The 19,107-nt window shown below is 29.7% G+C and overlaps 3 protein-coding genes across 3 annotated transcripts; all 3 read right to left on the reverse strand.

Moving 5' to 3' along the window:
• Window positions 1-1,994: 1,994 nt before the first annotated feature.
• Window positions 1,995-2,654, reverse strand: LOC123904398 (DNA repair protein RAD5-like). The gene has a single exon (XM_045954071.1). It carries the CDS (start codon window positions 2,652-2,654, stop codon window positions 1,995-1,997), a length of 660 nt encoding a protein of 219 aa, XP_045810027.1.
• A 4,746-nt stretch (window positions 2,655-7,400) lies between these two features.
• LOC123904399 (DNA repair protein RAD5-like) lies at window positions 7,401-8,060 on the reverse strand. Its single transcript, XM_045954072.1, has one exon. The coding sequence runs from the start codon at window positions 8,058-8,060 to the stop codon at window positions 7,401-7,403; it is 660 nt and encodes a 219-aa protein (XP_045810028.1).
• A 4,759-nt stretch (window positions 8,061-12,819) lies between these two features.
• LOC123904400 lies at window positions 12,820-13,479 on the reverse strand. The gene has a single exon (XM_045954073.1). The coding sequence runs from the start codon at window positions 13,477-13,479 to the stop codon at window positions 12,820-12,822; it is 660 nt and encodes a 219-aa protein (XP_045810029.1).
• Window positions 13,480-19,107: the final 5,628 nt, after the last annotated feature.

Raw genomic sequence — 19,107 nt, forward strand, 5'->3', positions numbered from 1 at the left:
ATCAGGGTGTCTACATAAAGATAAGGTAACCTTTAACTAGGCTCTGTAAAAGCTTGTAATAGAAATAGGAACAAATATTGCTTCAAACCTATTTTCAAGAGTCTAAATCCTTAAAGAGAGAAATAATGAAGCCACCAAGCAGGAGTAAGGGAGGGATCCGACAACACTTAACCACCCCGTGTGGTCACACACCATTTACTTTTCCGCAATTTACTTTTTTGTCATTTACTTTCCGCATTTACTAAAGTACCCGCAAAGATACCTTCTTAAATACACAAAGCTAAGGCAACTATCACATTCTAAAGCGAAACTAGTAACCTTGGCACAATCCCTGTGGAGAACGATAACTTATCACTTTATTACCTGGTAGAGATTCTGTGCACTTGCAGAGCCGACCGTCATCCACTAAAATTTCTACTGTAATTTTTTTATTTTTTATAATTATTTTTACTTAACTTCCTAAAATTTTGTTTTGTTCCTATTTTTATGCATAGATTCCTATTTTTATTTTGTCTATATTTTACTAATAGAGTAAAATTACAATAAATGATATAAAATTTGAAATATTATAAAAACATATAAAGACAAATTAGTAAATTTGGTAATAATCAATTTTATTATATATTAAAAGTAGATATAAGATATATCTTCATAACTATCCACACAATAAAAATAAGAGTAAATAATTACAGGTTAAAATATACACTTTTCTCTTATTTATTTATTTATTTACACTTTTTCTCTTATCTTTTAAAAAATATATTAGAGAAAAATAAGCTTCAATTTCATTCTCATCCCCTCTATATTAATACAATCAAACTTATACTCTATCCATTCTTTTTTAAGTGTACTTTGACTAATGGATAGAAATTCTTTTTTTGATAAGCAAATAATGAATTATAAGGAGTACAAGGGGTACCCAACCCTTACAATTCTAAAAGAAGCCATTAGATGCTAAACATGCAAGATAATTGATAGAAATTCTACCTTAAAGATGAATAAGTGGAGTGACCGGGTTCGAATCCCAACTCCTACATAATATATGTGATGTTTCTACCAACTGAGTTAAGCTCACATGAACAAATCTTTAAACTTTTTAGTGCATAAACAATTGAAATCAACTAAAATATCCCTAAATTATTCACACCTATATATCAAACTATTTAGTCATATTCCATTAACACTCGTGTTAAGTTAACCATTAATAGTCCATAAACTATGAAAATGTATCAATTTTGTGCGTAAACCATAATAAAAAACATTCACTTTTTGTGATAAAAAAATACATATCTCTAATTCACAGCAAATTAATAAGAGGGTCACTATTTAAATTTGTGCAAAAAAATACCACAACAAATGTTAAACTTCTACGATATCAACACACAACCTTCCGACAATAAGAAACATGGAAGAGGAGTGCTAGCAACACACTCCAATAACAAACACACTCTAACACACTCTTTTTTATTGGTTAAAATTTATATGGGTCCCATAAAAGTTATATGGGTCCACATTTTTTTATGGGACCCATGTGAATTTCAACCAATAAAAGAGAGTGTATTGGAGTGTGTTTGTTAAAGAGTGTGTTGCTAGCATTATTCAACATGAGGAGTGCTAGCAACACACTCCAATAACAAAGGCTTTGTCTAGACTTTGTACCCTTTAAAAACTTTGACAATTTTAAATAAAAGTGAAATTAATTTGTTTACTCAAAACCAATATAAATACTTCTCCATGGATCAGACCAGCTTCGAATATGAATACTTTTCTAACCAATACATGAATAAAATGTTTCTGTACAAACACAAAAAATTATACTAACTATTCATTAAAATTAATGAAGATTTTAAATAATTCCATGCATATTTAAAATTAAGATTGAGCAACTATTGTATCAACAACTATTTCTATTATAAAAAACGAATACAAATAAAAACTAATATGCCAGAAGGAGCAAGAGTACAAAGATAATCAACAAGTATTTTCTCATATGGTCATATTATTTGACCTCGACATAATGGACAAGAATAAAAAGATGAACGGTCGATGCATCTTTGGATCCAAGGAACCATGCACTCTTTATGAAAAACATGCGAGCATTTGGTAGAAACGGGTTCTGAGCTGGTGTCAAACTCCTCCAAACAAATTGAACATTGTTTTGTAGTCGAGTCGGAAGAAAGATAATCAATTGAATATTTCTCCAACAAATCCACAATTTGTTGAGCTTGACCATTATCATTCTGATTTTCTTCACCTGCCATGTCTATTGTGCTAATATGAATCATCAAATCCATCTCCAAAAATTCACGTTCTTCATGATTCTCTTCAACCATTTGTTTAGCACATTCTTCCAATTCCGGTAAAATCGTGTCTAATATGTTGGTAGACACGAAGGAAAATATGTCATACATAACACTTTTATGATCGTTATCCGTACAATTACATAACATTTCAGTAGGAATCGTAAGAGTTACATTGCCTGTTTCATCGTACTCATTGTTATTACGAAAAGAATCCCATGGTAAAATTGTGTTGATGAATTCAAAATCAATGAAGAACAAAGAAGGCATGTCAATGTCTTGTTGTAACTGTTGTTGTAGGATTGGTTCACGGCTAGGACTCACATGAAATCTGATGAGGGACTGATGATCCATGGATGAGGTAGCTAGCAATCAAGTGTTTATTTCTTATGACTAAATAGTAAGAACATAAACTGAATTTTAGGGTTTGCGAGTTATGAAATACAATTTTTGTCATACATTCTATATATAGGCTAAAGTTTAAGATATTTTATTGAACTCTATAAAAAAAATATATATTTTATCGGATCATTGAAATTCTTATCTTGTTTGGATTAATATTTGGTCAAATTATAAATCTTGTTTTGATTTAGATAGGCATTAAATTATTAAATATAAATAGTAGTATATACACGTAAAGAAATTAGATAACTAAGATTAGTCAAAAAAAAAAAATTAGATAACTAAGAAAACCAACAATAATATCCAAACAACAATTCTATCTTTTATTTAAATTGAACGAGCTTCGTTACAATTAACAACAAATTCCGAAATATGTTCCCTATTTTTTGAAAATATAGTCCTAATTTCTATTTTCTGGGTTTTTTTTAAAGGTTAATTTTTTTTATAGCTTTAATTAATCTATAGGTCCCTAAATTATTTGAAAATTATTAAATAACCCTTAAACTAGAAAAAAAATCGTAATAAGGTCGTATAATTAACTAATATAACTAATTTTAAATTCATAAATTATTCTCTAAACTAGATTAGGGTTTTTGGAGAATCAAAGGCATGATAAATAATATAATTTTTCTAAATAATAAAGTAATGAATGATGTAAATATATTAAGTGGATATGGATGAATTTGGATTCTCCTAATTCAAAAATCGTACATTTATCTATATCTACTTTTCTAGTTTATTTTTTTAGGTAAATTTTGTCATTACCATCTACAATATTATTTCTTTCCATTATCTCTTCTAGCACATTTGTACTAAATGTAAGTGAGTCTGGATCTGTTTAGTATAAAATAGCGGATAGCAAATAAACTAGCTTATAACAGATAGCTTACAAGTTAGTTTTTAACTTTTTGCGAATAAGCTAGCTGATTGAATTTGTAGTATTTGAAAAATTAGCGATTGAACTAGTTTATATAAGTGAAACTAACGGCGCCACAAATGACAGCGCCACATCCTCGCCGCCCCCTCCCTCATCCCAACCTAAACCTCGCATCACTGTCATTGTACTCGTCTTATTCAGACACAAGTCAAACAGACTCTAAGACCGCACGCTCGAGGGAACACCACCCAACCACGGATCTCTCCAGAAAAAGGTGTCCTCTCCATTACCAACTCGCCGCTCAATGCTCTCTTCAAACCACCCCATCTCACCCTCATCACCCACACCATCCCGTAATCGCAAAATCTCCCTCCACCACAACGAACCGTTCCAACCCCCGTTCCCTCAGCATCCCTGCCTCCTTACCGTACCGAGCCACCAAAATATTTATAAACTTGTTATAAAATAATGTTAAAATATAAGTGAAATTATTCTGCTATTTCTTGGAAAACTTATCCCGGTTAGATTGACTTATTTTTGAGCTTATATTATGCAAATAAATAAAGTAAATTATATAAAAAATATAATAAAGTAAAATTATATAAAAGGTAGAAAATTTGGAATATTATTAAAAATGAGATTGACAAATTAGTAAACTTTGTAGTAAACTTATTTATGTTTTTATTTTCCTATTTTTATGTTTATTGATATTATTCTTTGTATAATTTTTTGGGTGTTGTTAACATGTGCATACAGGGCACATGTTAATGTATCTATAATTAGAAATTTGCATTTAATATTACAAATACATTTAATGCTTAAAAGATATAATACACATGTTTCGAGAGAATATTTCTATATTTATATTCTTAACATGTGCCTTAGATGCACATGTTAACATTTGCCTATTTTTTTTTTTCCAATAATGACAGCCAATTATATGTTGTTTTTAGTAGTAGATTAGTATAGTTTTTATAGTAAATAAAGACCAAAAGCAAGGAAATATCAGGAAAAGTGAAGACACAAGGACCAGAAGCAAGAAAAATGGAAAAAGCAGAAAAAAAAAGGCAAAAATGAAATAAAGAAGCGCACCATCGTACCCACGATTAGTCTGGGCGTGCCGCGATGAGAAGAATGATACAATTGAAGAAAATCTGTTGAAAATCTTTACCATCGTGGCACGATGGCTTGTTATCGTGGCACGATGGCTTGTTATCGTGGCACGATGATGACTTGAAAAATAAGTAGAAAATCCCGAGTAAATCTTTCATCGTACCACGATGGGATCCATCGTGGCCACGATGAGGTAAAATTACACACCATCGTGGCCACGATGGGTGCGATGGAGGCGCGCAAAAAGCCCAAACGCTATCGTAAAACTTTAAATAGAGCCTTCTTCCTTCACAATTATTCATCCCACAATATTCAGAGCATTGAATATTCACAAGAGAGTTAGGAGAACTCTAAGAAGGAGGCAAGGAGGCCAAAGAACTTCAAGGCCAATAAGGTTCTTTTTCTTTCTGTCTTTGTAATTTATTTTTCCTAGGTTAGGTTGAGTCGAGAAACACCCTTACGAATGTTTGGTTTTAATATTTATAATATTTATGAATTTTAGTTATTTCTATTCAAACTCTTTTGTTGTCTGGTTTTAGTTATTTTAATATTGATCACATTAGAATAAAATTTAAGGACCTAGTGGATATCGCATAGGAAACGAAGCTAGTAATCCCGACCGAAGGATGACATATTAAGGCCTATAGGAAACCATATAGGAGACCATTAAATTCAGAGTCTGCCGTCTTAGTATAAGATTTGAAAGAACATTAATTTCTACCTTGCAGAGTATGCCTGTGGGTAGGTGACTAGTTTTAGGCACACGTGACAGCTTATAATTTAGGGGTTCTCGGGGCGATGAGACCAAAGTTTAAACGAGAAAGTGGAGTTCTGGATCAGGGTGTCTAAATAAAGATAAGGTAACGTTTAACTAGGCTCTGTAAAAGCTTGTAATAGAAATAGGAACAGATATTGCTTCAAACCTATTTTCAAGAGTCTAAATCCTTAAAGAGAGAAATAATTAAGCCACCAAGCAGGAGTAAGGGAGGGATCAGACCACACTTAACCATCCCGTGTGGTCACACACATACCATTTACTTTTCCGCAATTTACTTTTCTGTCATTTACTTTCCGCATTTACTAAAGTACCCGCAAAGATACCTTCTTAAATACACAAAGCGAAGACAACTATCACATTCCTAAGCGAAACTAGTAACCTTGGCACAATCTCTGTGGAGAACGATAACTTATAACTTTATTACTTGGTAGCGATTCTGTACACTTGCAGAGCCGACCGTCATCCACTAAAATTTCTACTGTAATTTTTATATTTTTTATAATTATTTTTACTTAACATCCTAAAATTTTGTTTTGTTTCTATTTTTATGCATAGATTCCTATTTTTACTTTGTCTATATTTTACTAATAGAGTAAAATTACAATAAATGATATAAAATTTGAAATATTATAAAAACATATAAAGACAAATTAGTAAATTTGGTAATAATCAATTTTATTATATATTAAAAGTAGATATAAGATATATCTTCATAACTATCCACACAATAAAAATAAGAGTAAATAATTACAGGTTAAAATATACACTTTTCTCTTATTTATTTATTTATTTATTTACACTTTTTCTCTTATCTTTTAAAAAATATATTAGAGAAAAATAAGCTTGAATTTCATTCTCATCCCCTCTATATTAATACAATCAAACTTATACTCTATCCATTCTTTTTTAAGTGTACTTTGACTACGGGTTTAGCGTATCTATTTAATTGTCGTTTTTCTATTTTAATGGTACGATTTGTCAATTACTATGTTTTTCAATAAAAATAAAACTAATTAATGCTATATATTTGAAAAACTAGTTTAATTTGTTGTTTTTGGTACAGTACATCTTAAAATTATTGAAAAGAAAAAGTGTCTAGTAGCCTAATGGCTAGAAATTTTACTTTAAAGGTGAATAAGTGGAGTGACCGAGTTCGAACCCCGACTCCTACATAATATAAGTGATGTTTCTACTAACTGAGTTAAGCTCACATCAACAAATTTTAAACTTTTTAGTGCATAAACAATTGAAATAAACTAAAATATCCCTAAATTATTCACACCTATATATCAAACTATTTAGTCATATTCCATTAACACTCGTGTTAAGTTAACCATTAATAGTCCATAAACTATGAAAATGTATCGATTTTATGCGTAAACCATAATCAAAAACATTCACTTTTTGTGATAAAAAATACATATCTCTAATTCACAGCAAATTAATAAGAGGGTCACTATTTAAATTTGTGCAAAAAAATACCACAACAAATGTTAAACTTCTACGATATCAACACACAACCTTCCGACAATAAGAAACATGGAATAATGAAAGAATAAAAGTTATAAAAAAGGCTTTGTCTAGACTTTGTATCCTTTAAAAACTTTGACAATTTTAAATAAAAGTGAAATTAATTTGTTTACTCAAAACCAATATAAATACTTCTCCATGGATCAGACCAGCTTCGAATATGAATACTTTTCTAACCAATACATGAATAAAATGTTTCTGTACAAACACAAAAAATTATACTAACTATTCATTAAAATTAATAATGAGATTTTAAATAATTCCATGCATATTTAAAATTAAGATTGAGCAACTATTGTATCAACAACTATTTCTATTATAAAAAACCAATACAAATAAAAACTAATATGCCAGAAGGAGCAAGAGTACAAAGATAATCAACAAGTATTTTCTCATATGGTCATATTATTTGACCTCGACATAATGGACAAGAATAAAAAGATGAACGGTCGATGCATCTTTGGATCCAAGGAACCATGCACTCTTTATGAAAAACATGCGAGCATTTGGTAGAAACGGGTTCTGAGCTGGTGTCAAACTCCTCCAAACAAATTGAACATTGTTTTGTAGTCGAGTCGGAAGAAAGATAATCAATTGAATATTTCTCCAACAAATCCACAATTTGTTGAGCTTGACCATTATCATTCTGATTTTCTTCACCTGCCATGTCTATTGTGCTAATATGAATCATCAAATCCATCTCCAAAAATTCACGTTCTTCATGATTCTCTTCAACCATTTGTTTAGCACATTCTTCCAATTCCGGTAAAATCGTGTCTAATATGTTGGTAGACACGAAGGAAAATATGTCATACATAACACTTTTATGATCGTCATCCGTACAATTACATAAGATTTCAGTAGGAATCGTAAGAGTTACATTGTTTGTTTCCTCGTACTCATTGGGATTACGAAAAGAATCCCATGGGAAAATTGTGTTGATGAATTCAAAATCAACGAAGAACAAAGAAGGCATGTCAATGTCTTGTTGTAACTGTTGTTGTAGAATTGGTTCACGGGCAGGACTCACATCAAATCTGAGGAGGGACTGATGATCCATGGATGAGGTAGCTAGCAATCAAGTGTTTATTTCTTATGACTAAATAGTAAGAACATAAACTGAATTTTAGGGTTTGCGAGTTATGAAATACAATTTTTGTCATACATTCTATATATAGGCTAAAGTTTAAGATATTTTATTGAACTCTATAAAAAAAAATATATATATATATATATATATATATATATATATATATATATATATATATTTTATCGGATCATTGAAATTCTTATCTTGTTTGGATTAATATTTGGCCAAATTATAAATCTTGTTTTGATTTAGATAGTAGATAACTAAGATTAGTCAAAAAAAAAAAAAAAAAAAATTAACAACAAATTAGATACACGTAAAGAAATTAGATAACTAAGATTAGTCAAAAAAAAAAAAAAAAAAATTAGATAACTAAGAAAACCAACAACAATATCCAAACAACAATTCTATCTTTTATTTAAATTGAACGAGCTTCGTTACAATTAACAACAAATTCCGAAATATGTTCCCTATTTTTTGAAAATATAGTCCTAATTTCTATTTTCTGGGTTTTTTTTAAAGGTTATTTTTTTTTATAGCTTTAATTAATCTATAGGTCCCTAAATTATTTGAAAATTATTAAATAACCCTTAAACTAGAAAAAAAATCGTAATAAGGTCGTATAATTAACTAATATAACTAATTTTAAATTCATAAATTATTCTCTAAACTAGATTAGGGTTTTTGGAGAATAAAGGCATGATAAATAATATAATTTTTCTAAATAATAAAGTAATGAATGATGTAAATATATTAAGTGGATATGGATGGATTTGGATTCTCCTAATTCAAAAATCGTACATGTATCTATATCTACTCTTCTAGTTTATTTTTTTAGGTAAATTTTGTCATTACCATCTACAATATTATTTCTTTCCATTATCTCTTCTAGCACATTTGTACTAAATGTAAGTGAGTCTAGATCTGTTTAGTATAAAATAGCGGATAGCGAATAAACTAGCTTATAACAGATAGCTTACAAGTTAGTTTTTAACTTTTTGCGAATAAGCTAGCTGATTGAATTTGTAGTATTTGAAAAATTAGCGATTGAACTAGTTTATATAAGTGAAACTAACGGCGCCACAAATGACAGCGCCACATCCTCGCCGCCCCCTCCCTCATCCCAACCTAAACCTCGCATCACTGTCATTGTACTCGTCTTATTCAGACACAAGTCAAACAGACTCTAAGACCGCACGCTCGAGGGAACACCACCCAACCACGGATCTCTCTAGAAAAAGGTGTCCTCTCCATTACCAACTCGCCGCTCAATGCTCTCTTCAAACCACCCCATCTCACCCTCATCACCCACACCATCCCGTAATCGTAAAATCTCCCTCCACCACAACGAACCGTTCCAACCCCCGTTCCCTCAGCATCCCTACCTCCTTACCGTACCGAGCCACCAAAATATTTAAAAACTTGTTATAAAATAATGTTAAAATATAAGTGAAATTATTCTGCTATTTCTTGTAAAACTTATCCCGGTTAGATTGACTTATTTTTGAGTTTATATTATGCAAATAAATAAAGTAAATTATATAAAAAATATAATAAAGTAAAATTATATAAAAGGTAGAAAATTTGGAATATTATTAAAAATGAGATTGACAAATTAGTAAACTTTGTAGTAAACTTATTTATGTTTTTATTTTCCTATTTTTATGTTTATTGATATTATTCTATGTATAATTTTTTGGGTGCTGTTAACATGTGCATACAGGGCACATGTTAATGTATCTATAATTAGAAATTTGCATTTAATATTACAAATACATTTAATGCTTAAAAGATATAATACACATGTTTCGAGAGAATATTTCTATATTTATATTCTTAACATGTGCCTTAGATGCACATGTTAACATTTGCCTAATTTTTTTTATCCAATAATGACAGCCAATTATATGTTGTTTTTAGTAGTAGATTAGAATAGTTTTTATAGTAAATAAAGACCAAAAGCAAGGAAATATCTGGAAAAGTGAAGACACAAGGACCAGAAGCAAGAAAAATGGAAAAAGCAGCAAAAAAAGGCAAAAATGAAATAAAGAAGCGCACCATCGTACCCACGATTAGTCTGGGCGTGCCGCGATGAGAAGAATGATACAATTGAAGAAAATCTGTTGAAAATCTTTACCATCGTGGCACGATGGCTTGTTATCGTGGCACGATGATGACTTGAAAAACAAGCAGAAAATCCCTAGTAAATCTTCCATCATACCACGATAGGATCCATCGTGGCCACGATGAGGTAAAATTAGACACCATTGTGGCCACGATGGGTGCGATGGAGGGGCGGAAAAAACTCAAACTCAGCTGTAAAACTATAAATAGAGTCTTCTTCCTTCACAATTATTCATACCACAATATTCAGAGCATTGAACATATATTCACAAGAGAGTTAGGAGAACTCTAAGAAGGAGAAAAGGATGTCAAGGAACTCCAAGGCCAATAAGGTTCTTTTTCTTTCTGTCTTTGTAATTTATTTTTCCTAGGTTAATTAGGTGTTGTTGAGAAACTCCCTTACGAATGTTTGGTTTTAATATTTATAATATTTATGACATATTAAGGCCTATAGGAAACCATATAGGAGACCAATAAATTCAGTATATGCCGTCTTAGTATACGATTGGAAAGAACGTTAATTTCTACCTTGTAGAGTATGCATGTGGGTAGGTGACGAGTTTCAGGCACACGTGACAACTTATAATTTAGGGGTTCCAGGGCGATGAGACCAAAGTTTAAACGAGAAAGTGGAGTTCTAGATCAGGGTGTCTACATAAAGATAAGGTAACCTTTAACTAGGCTCTGTAAAAGCTTGTAATAGAAATAGGAACAAATATTGCTTCAAACCTATTTTCAAGAGTCTAAATCCTTAAAGAGAGAAATAATAAAGCCACCAAGCAGGAGTAAGGGAGGGATCCGACAACACTTAACCACCCCGTGTGGTCACACACCATTTACTTTTCCGCAATTTACTTTTTTGTCATTTACTTTCCGCATTTACTAAAGTACCCGCAAAGATACCTTCTTAAATACACAAAGCGAAGGCAACTATCACATTCCAAAGCGAAACTAGTAACCTTGGCACAATCCCTGTGGAGAACGATAACTTATCACTTTATTACCTGGTAGAGATTCTGTGCACTTGCAGAGCCGACCGTCATCCACTAAAATTTCTACTGTAATTTTTTTATTTTTTATAATTATTTTTACTTAACTTCCTAAAATTTTGTTTTGTTCCTATTTTTATGCATAGATTCCTATTTTTATTTTGTCTATATTTTACTAATAGAGTAAAATTACAATAAATGATATAAAATTTGAAATATTATAAAAACATATAAAGATAAATTAGTAAATTTGGTAATAATCAATTTTATTATATATTAAAAGTAGATATAAGATATAGCTTCATAACTATCCACACAATAAAAATAAGAGTAAATAATTACAGGTTAAAATATACACTTTTCTCTTATTTATTTATTTATTTACACTTTTTCTCTTATCTTTTAAAAAATATATTAGAGAAAAATAAGCTTGAATTTCATTCTCATCCCCTCTATATTAATACAATCAAACTTATACTCTATCCATTCTTTTTTAAGTGTACTTTGACTACGGGTTTAGCGTATCTATTTAATTGTCGTTTTTCTATTTTAATAGTATGATTTGTCAATTACTATCTTTTTCAACAAAAATAAAACTAATTAATGCTATATATTTGGAAAACTAAAGTTTAATTTGTTATTTTTGGTACAGTACATCTTAAAATTATTGAAAAGAAAAAGTGTCTAGTATAGCCTAATGGATAGAAATTCTTTTTTATATAAGCAAATAATGAATTATAAGGAGTACAAGGGGTACTCAACCCTTGCAATTCTAAAAGAAGCCATTAGATGCTAAACATGCAAGATAATGGATAGAAATTCTACCTTAAAGATGAATAAGTGGAGTGACCGGGTTCGAATCCCAAGTCCTACATAATATATGTGATGTTTCTACCAACTGAGTTAAGCTCACATGAACAAATCTTTAAACTTTTTAGTGCATAAACAATTGAAATAAACTAAAATATCCCTAAATTATTCACACCTATATATCAAACTATTTAGTCATATTCCATTAACACTCGTGTTAAGTTAACCATTAATAGTCCATAAACTATGAAAATGTATCAATTTTGTGCGTAAACCATAATCAAAAACATTCACTTTTTGTGATAAAAAATACATATCTCTAATTCACAGCAAATTAATAAGAGGGTCACTATTTAAATTTGTGCAAAAAAATACCACAACAAATGTTAAACTTCTACGATATCAACACACAACCTTCCGACAATAAGAAACATGGAATAATGAAAGAATAAAAGTTATAAAAAAGGCTTTGTCTAGACTTTGTACCCTTTAAAAACTTTGACAATTTTAAATAAAAGTGAAATTAATTTGTTTACTCAAAACCAATATAAATACTTCTCCATGGATCAGACCAGCTTCGAATATGAATACTTTTCTAACCAATACATGAATAAAATGTTTCTGTACAAACACAAAAAATTATACTAACTATTCATTAAAATTAATAATGAAGATTTTAAATTCCATGCATATTTAAAATTAAGATTGAGCACCTATTGTATCAAAAACTATTTCTATTATAAAAAAACCAATATGCTCTAAGGAACAAGAATACAACGTTAATCAACAAGTATTTCTTTCTATGATCATATTATTTGACCTCGACATAATGGACAAGAATAAAAAGATGAACAGTCGATGCATCTTTGGATCCAAGGAACCATGCACTCTTTATGAAAAACATGCGAGCATTTTGTAGAAACAGATTCTGAACTTGTCCCAAACTCCTCCAAACAAATTGAACATTGTTCTGTAGTCGAGTCGGAAGAAAGATAATCAATTGAATGTTTCTCCAACAAATCCACAATTTGTTGAGCTTGACCATTATCATTCTGATTTTCTTCACCTGCCATGTCTATTGTGCTAATATGAATCAACAAATCCATCTCCAAAAATTCACGTTCTTCATGATTCTCTTCAACCATTTGTTTAGCACATTCTTCCAATTCCGGTAAAATCGTGTCTAATATGTTGGTAGACACGAAGGAAAATATGTCATACATAACACTTTTATGATCGTGATCCGTACAATTACATAAGATTTCAGTAGGAATCGTAAGAGTTACATTGTTTGTTTCCTCGTACTCATTGGGATTACGAAAAGAATCCCATGGGAAAATTGTGTTGATGAATTCAAAATCAACGAAGAACAAAGAAGGCATGTCAATGTCTTGTTGTAACTGTTGTTGTAGAATTGGTTCACGGGCAGGACTCACATCAAATCTGAGGAGGGACTGATGATCCATGGATGAGGTAGCTAGCAATCAAGTGTTTATTTCTTATGACTAAATAGTAAGAACATAAACTGAATTTTAGGGTTTGCGAGTTATGAAATACAATTTTTGTCATACATTATATATATATAGGCTAAAGTTTAAGATATTTTATTGAACTATATAAAATATATATATATATATATATATATATATATATATATATATATATATATATATATATATTTTATCGGATCACTGAAATTCTTATCTTGTTTGGATTAATTTGGTCAAATTATAAATCTTGTTTTGATTTAGATAAGCATTAAATTATTAAAAATATATATAGTCCTAATTTAAATTATATAACTAAAAAAACGAATAATAATATCCAAACAACAATTCTATCTTTTATTTAAATTGAACGAGCGTCGTTACAATTAACAAGAAATTCCGAAATGTGTTACCTATTTTTTTAAATATAGTCCTAATTTCTATTTTCTAGGTTTTTTTTAAAGGTTAATTTTTTTTATTAGATTTAATTAATTTGTAGGTCCCTAAATTATTTGAAAATTATTAAATAACTCTTAAACTAAAAAAAATTGTAATCAGGTTGTATAACTAATTTTTAATTTGTAAACAAGGTACTGTTTGACCCAGCTTTTTTTTAGATGTAGAAACTATTTTAATCATAAAGCTAGAAATAATAGCTTTAAAAATAAAATTAAAGTTGTTTGGTAAATTTTATTTTATTTTTTTAAAAAAAAAGGTTAATAGTTTTTTTTTTTTTTGATAAGCAAACAATATATTATAAAGGAGTACAAAGGGGTACTCAATCCCTCACAATATAAAGCAAATTATAGTATGCTTTGAAGACATACAATAGGATCTAAACACCATTCAGAAAAAGAGAAAGAGGACTTACAACCAAAACGACCCTTAAACCAAAACCAAGAAAAAGTTTTAATATCATCTACAAGTTTGGAAGCATCCGGTAAAAAAAAAAAAGGTTAATAGTTGTTTTTTTATTATTATAATCATGTTAAAAGGTATGCTTGATAATGTATTATAATTTTTCTTAAAATATATAAGCTGTTTTTTTCTTACTAGAGATTTTAAAAATTGTTGTTTAACCTAACTTTTTTTTAACCAACTTAACTAACTTCTTACTTCTAAAAAAAGATAGAAAAAAAGTTAGGTATCCTAAGTCTCTATATACTAGATTATGAGGGTTTTTTAAGAATCAAAGGCATGATAAATAATACTAATTTTTCTAAATAATAAAGTAATGAATGATGTGAATATTAAGTGGATAATGATGAATTTGGATTCTCCTAATTCAAAATCATACATTTATCTTTTCTTTTTTTATAACCAAAATCATATATTATATATGGATAAGAGAGAAGTACAAAATAAGAAGAGTGGGATTAAGCTAAAACCTCTCTACATATTAACAAACCTAAAATTTGATTTACCAAGACTATTATCAACAAAAAATTCCCTAATATCCGGAGGAATCTCAAACCAACAAAATCATCGAGGGGGATATTTTGTTTCTGAGTTCAAAATCAACCAAGAAGCATACCGGGATGTCAAGTTCTGAAGTTGTGAACCTTGGTGGGATTGATAAGCAATAAATATATACATATCGTTAAAAAAAAGCAATAAATATATACATGAAATATATATGTTCCATGCTTTTCTAAAATATCGTACTAATTTCTAGTAGTTTTTACTAGTATTACCTATCTCCTCTCAAAAGAAAATTATAGGGTCTTACTAACGAATATTCTCGGAACACTCTTTAAAAAATTTAATTAAAAGAACTATTTAATTAAAAATTTAATTTTTAATAGATTGACTTTATACATTTGGTTGTTTCAAATTAAATAAACTGTACAAACTAATAATTTAAAATATATTGTGTTTTTTTTTAAAAAAAAAAAAATTTAAAACTGTCTTGAGGTCTTGTCAGAAGAAAACAATCTGTGCTTGAGGTCATATTTAAAAATTAAAGTGACCAAATTAGTTCAAAAAAAATAAAATTAAAGTGACCAATATTTTAATTTTTAAATAACATAACCATAAAATCAGCTAAGCAACTGCTCCCTTCGTCCCTAAATATGATCTAGTTTGACCATTGTACTACGCCAAAGCACAATTTTATTCACTAATATTTTTAATTGATTATTAGTAAAAATTATAAAAACTTAATATTTTGAAAATACTGATCAAAACAAATTAAACAAGATCTTACATGCTAATATTTACATCTATATATGTAATAAAAAAATGCGGTATCAAAACAAGATAAATTAATACTCCCTCCGGTCCTATATATATAAGAGAAAGTTTACTTTTTAGATACATTAAGAATTTAATGTATTTGATCCATAATATAGTCTAGATACATTAGATTCTTAATGAATCTAAAAAGTAAATTTCCTCTTATATATAGGACCGGATGGAGTAGTACATTTTAGTCAAAGTAACTTTTATAAAAAGGGACGGATAGAGTATTTCTACTATACAGTAAAAAAAAAAAAAGTTTCCTATTATGGTGTTTAAAATTTTAAATAATAGATCAAAGGGAAATATACACAACACAACTGTCAATAATCAAAATTGAGAAATTTAGATCAATCGTTAGTTGATTCAGTGGTAATTGAGGCTGAACTTGATGAGGAGAACCGCGGTTCGATCCCCGATCCGGAGGGGGCTGGAATCACATGATGTCAGAACTGACCTCCGAACCAGCTTAAACTGGTGGTGAAAACCAAAAAACAAATTGAGGAATTTAGAGATATATAACATGTGATTCACAGATAAAGTTGCGGAGAAAACTGTCCCTGCGTTAATTTAGCTCAGTTTGTATGGACATTGCTTGTATTATGCGAGAGTCGAGATTCAAACCTCGAATACTCGTTATTTATTCATCTTTAAGGTAAAATTTCTAATCATTAGACTAGTAGACTAAAAAACAAAAAAAGTTGCAAAGAAAAAAGACTAACGAAATAATTCGACAAAGCAAGTGATCGGTAAGGGGTGATGAATTTGATGAAACTGCACTTGGTTTACTTTTCCCTACTTTGACTATATACTTCCTAATTGTTTTTTTTTCGTCTTGTTAACCGGTGTCCCCGGAACACTGGTGAAGAAAACCAAAAAATATTATTTTTAAATTGAAAATAACACTTTTTTGACTTTCGAAGTATTGACCGTACAAACTTCCATGTCATATTACTATATTTACTTCCTTAAATAGTATCCCGGGGCACTGTTTAGCATTTTTCTATTGATATAAATAGTGAAAACGTTGAATTATCATCGTTATATCTCCTCTATAATTTCAACCGTTTATACTCCCTCCGTCTCAAAATTATTGTCACAATTTGACTGTGTGCACTATTTATACAAGCTACTTTGACCATATTTTTTTACTAATGTATAAAGATAAATATTAGCATATGAGATATTGTTAGATTTGTCTCGATGAGTACTATCCAAATATCAAATTTTCATAATTTTTAATAATACACAACTAAAAATATTAATGATCAAAATTGTACATCGACAAATATGCAGTAGTAAAATGTGAGAATTATTTTGGGACGAAACGAGTATAAAAATAACAGATGAAGACCAAAATATTCTAAGGAACAAATGTACAAATATTATTAATGAGATCTTTTTTTCTCTTCGATAAATAAGTTTTCTATTAATGCAAGTACAAACTCAACCTCATAGTGAGAAAACTCTACCCACCTTTTTATAAAGGCACTACAAAAATTTCAATAGTTAGTCACGGTTTATTAGCCACGGCCTATTAGCCACGGTTATTTGGACTGTGGGTAAAGAGCTCAATTTACCACGATAAAGCCGTTGCTAAAATATATTATGATGTTTTCACAAAAGAATTAACACGCGCTTTATTTTTACCCCTTCCACTTTATTTTTACTTATCCTGCTTTATATTTTTCACTCTCTCTTCCCAATTTCCCCAAATTTTCACTTTCCCTTGAAATCTAGTTATTCCGTCGCCGGAAAATTCCCTCTACCATGATGAAATTTCCTTCGGTTTCTATCAGTTTCCACGAAGAAACATAAATCTTCATCAATTTCCATTGATTTCTCAGTTGCAGCAAGATGTTGATTTCTCAATTTACTCTTCAGCGATCGAACTCGTTGCTCCTCGAACTGACATCACTTTCCCTCAATTTCCTCTCGCGGCTGTTGCTTCAGCCATCGCTCCTACCATTCTCGCCGTCAGAAAGATTTCCTTAGGTGTTCGTCGTTCGCAAAAGTATGATTTCTTTTATATTTTTCTTAGTTGTCAGGTTTTAGTTTAATTTACTTGCTACTTTCACATAGGTTTGAAATCTATTTTCATATCTCAAGATTTGGTTGTTTTTATTTAGGCATTGCCTCATTTACATTTAGGAAATGTCACCTGATTAATGATAATACATACATTTAGAATTTAATTTAATGCAAGTTTAAGACTTTTGAATTTGATAAGAATGTTATTCTATGTTTATTTTTGTTTTGGTTTTTGAAGAAATGGTGGTATGTGCATGCGCGATGAGGCCACCCTGCATCAAAGACGAGTTTGGTAAGATAAATCTTAGTTTGAAAGGGGACTGAAATCACTTGATGCTAGATCTGACCTCCAAACCGAATTAAATTGGTGGTAAAAGTTAAAATAAATCTTAGTTTACTCATTAAATATAAAATAGTTATATGAGCTGCAATTATCTCTTATGTACGTGCATGATGGTTTTTACTAGGGATGGTAAAAAGGGTCAACAAGACTCGCTCTGTCATTAACCCGTCTAGGGGCGGGCTATCTAGTGGCGGTGGCGGGAGTGCCCCGTTAATAAAATTAAAGAAAAATCATTAAATTAGCAAAAATGTCATAAAAATTTGTAAATAAAATAAAAATTAAAAATCGCTCTGTCATTAACAATGTCAAGTGCTCATAATATATATATATATATATATATATATATATATATATATATATATATATATATATATATATATATATATATATATATATATATATATATATATATATATATATATATATATAAAGGAAAGGAAAAAATATAGTAATAATTAACCAACAAGGTGACCAAAAAATAAAATTATCAATCAACACTTCAAACATCCATGTTTTATAAAACCAAACAAACCATAATAAAACCTTAAGAAAATACTCAACTTAAATAAAAAACAAACAAAACTTGAATTTCATTTAAATCCACAAAAATGATGAGGAAAAAATGTGAAATATATATTAGCCCTATTAAGTTAATTGAGTTAACTTTCTATTTTTTAAAATATGGGCCAAAAATAGAAGATTAATTTATAATGAGTTGAGATTTTTTTTAAAAATAAATTTAGTTAAATCCAACGGGCCAACCCGTCCCGTCATCGTCCCGTGTTTTTGCGGGTTAGGCGGGGCCCACTACTTTTACGGATTGAAAATGTCAACCTACCCTACCAAAAATGGCGGGTTAAACGGGCCGGCCTGACGGACTTGACCCGTTTTGCCATCTTTTTACTGCATTACCTTTAATAATTGGAGTATTTATTCAACAACTAAAAAAATATACATGTAAAATAAAAGTTTTTTTTTTTTTTGAACAGCGAATA

The sequence above is a fragment of the Trifolium pratense genome, linkage group LG2 (assembly GCF_020283565.1).
Source record: "Trifolium pratense cultivar HEN17-A07 linkage group LG2, ARS_RC_1.1, whole genome shotgun sequence".
Lineage (NCBI taxonomy): Eukaryota > Viridiplantae > Streptophyta > Magnoliopsida > Fabales > Fabaceae > Trifolium > Trifolium pratense.

Excerpts from the sequence above, each read along its gene's own strand:
- LOC123904399 (XM_045954072.1), bottom strand. The coding sequence starts at position 8,060 with ATGGATCATCAGTCCCTCCTCAGATTTGATGTGAGTCCTGCCCGTGAA.
- LOC123904400 (XM_045954073.1), bottom strand. The coding sequence starts at position 13,479 with ATGGATCATCAGTCCCTCCTCAGATTTGATGTGAGTCCTGCCCGTGAA.
- LOC123904398 (XM_045954071.1), bottom strand. The coding sequence starts at position 2,654 with ATGGATCATCAGTCCCTCATCAGATTTCATGTGAGTCCTAGCCGTGAA.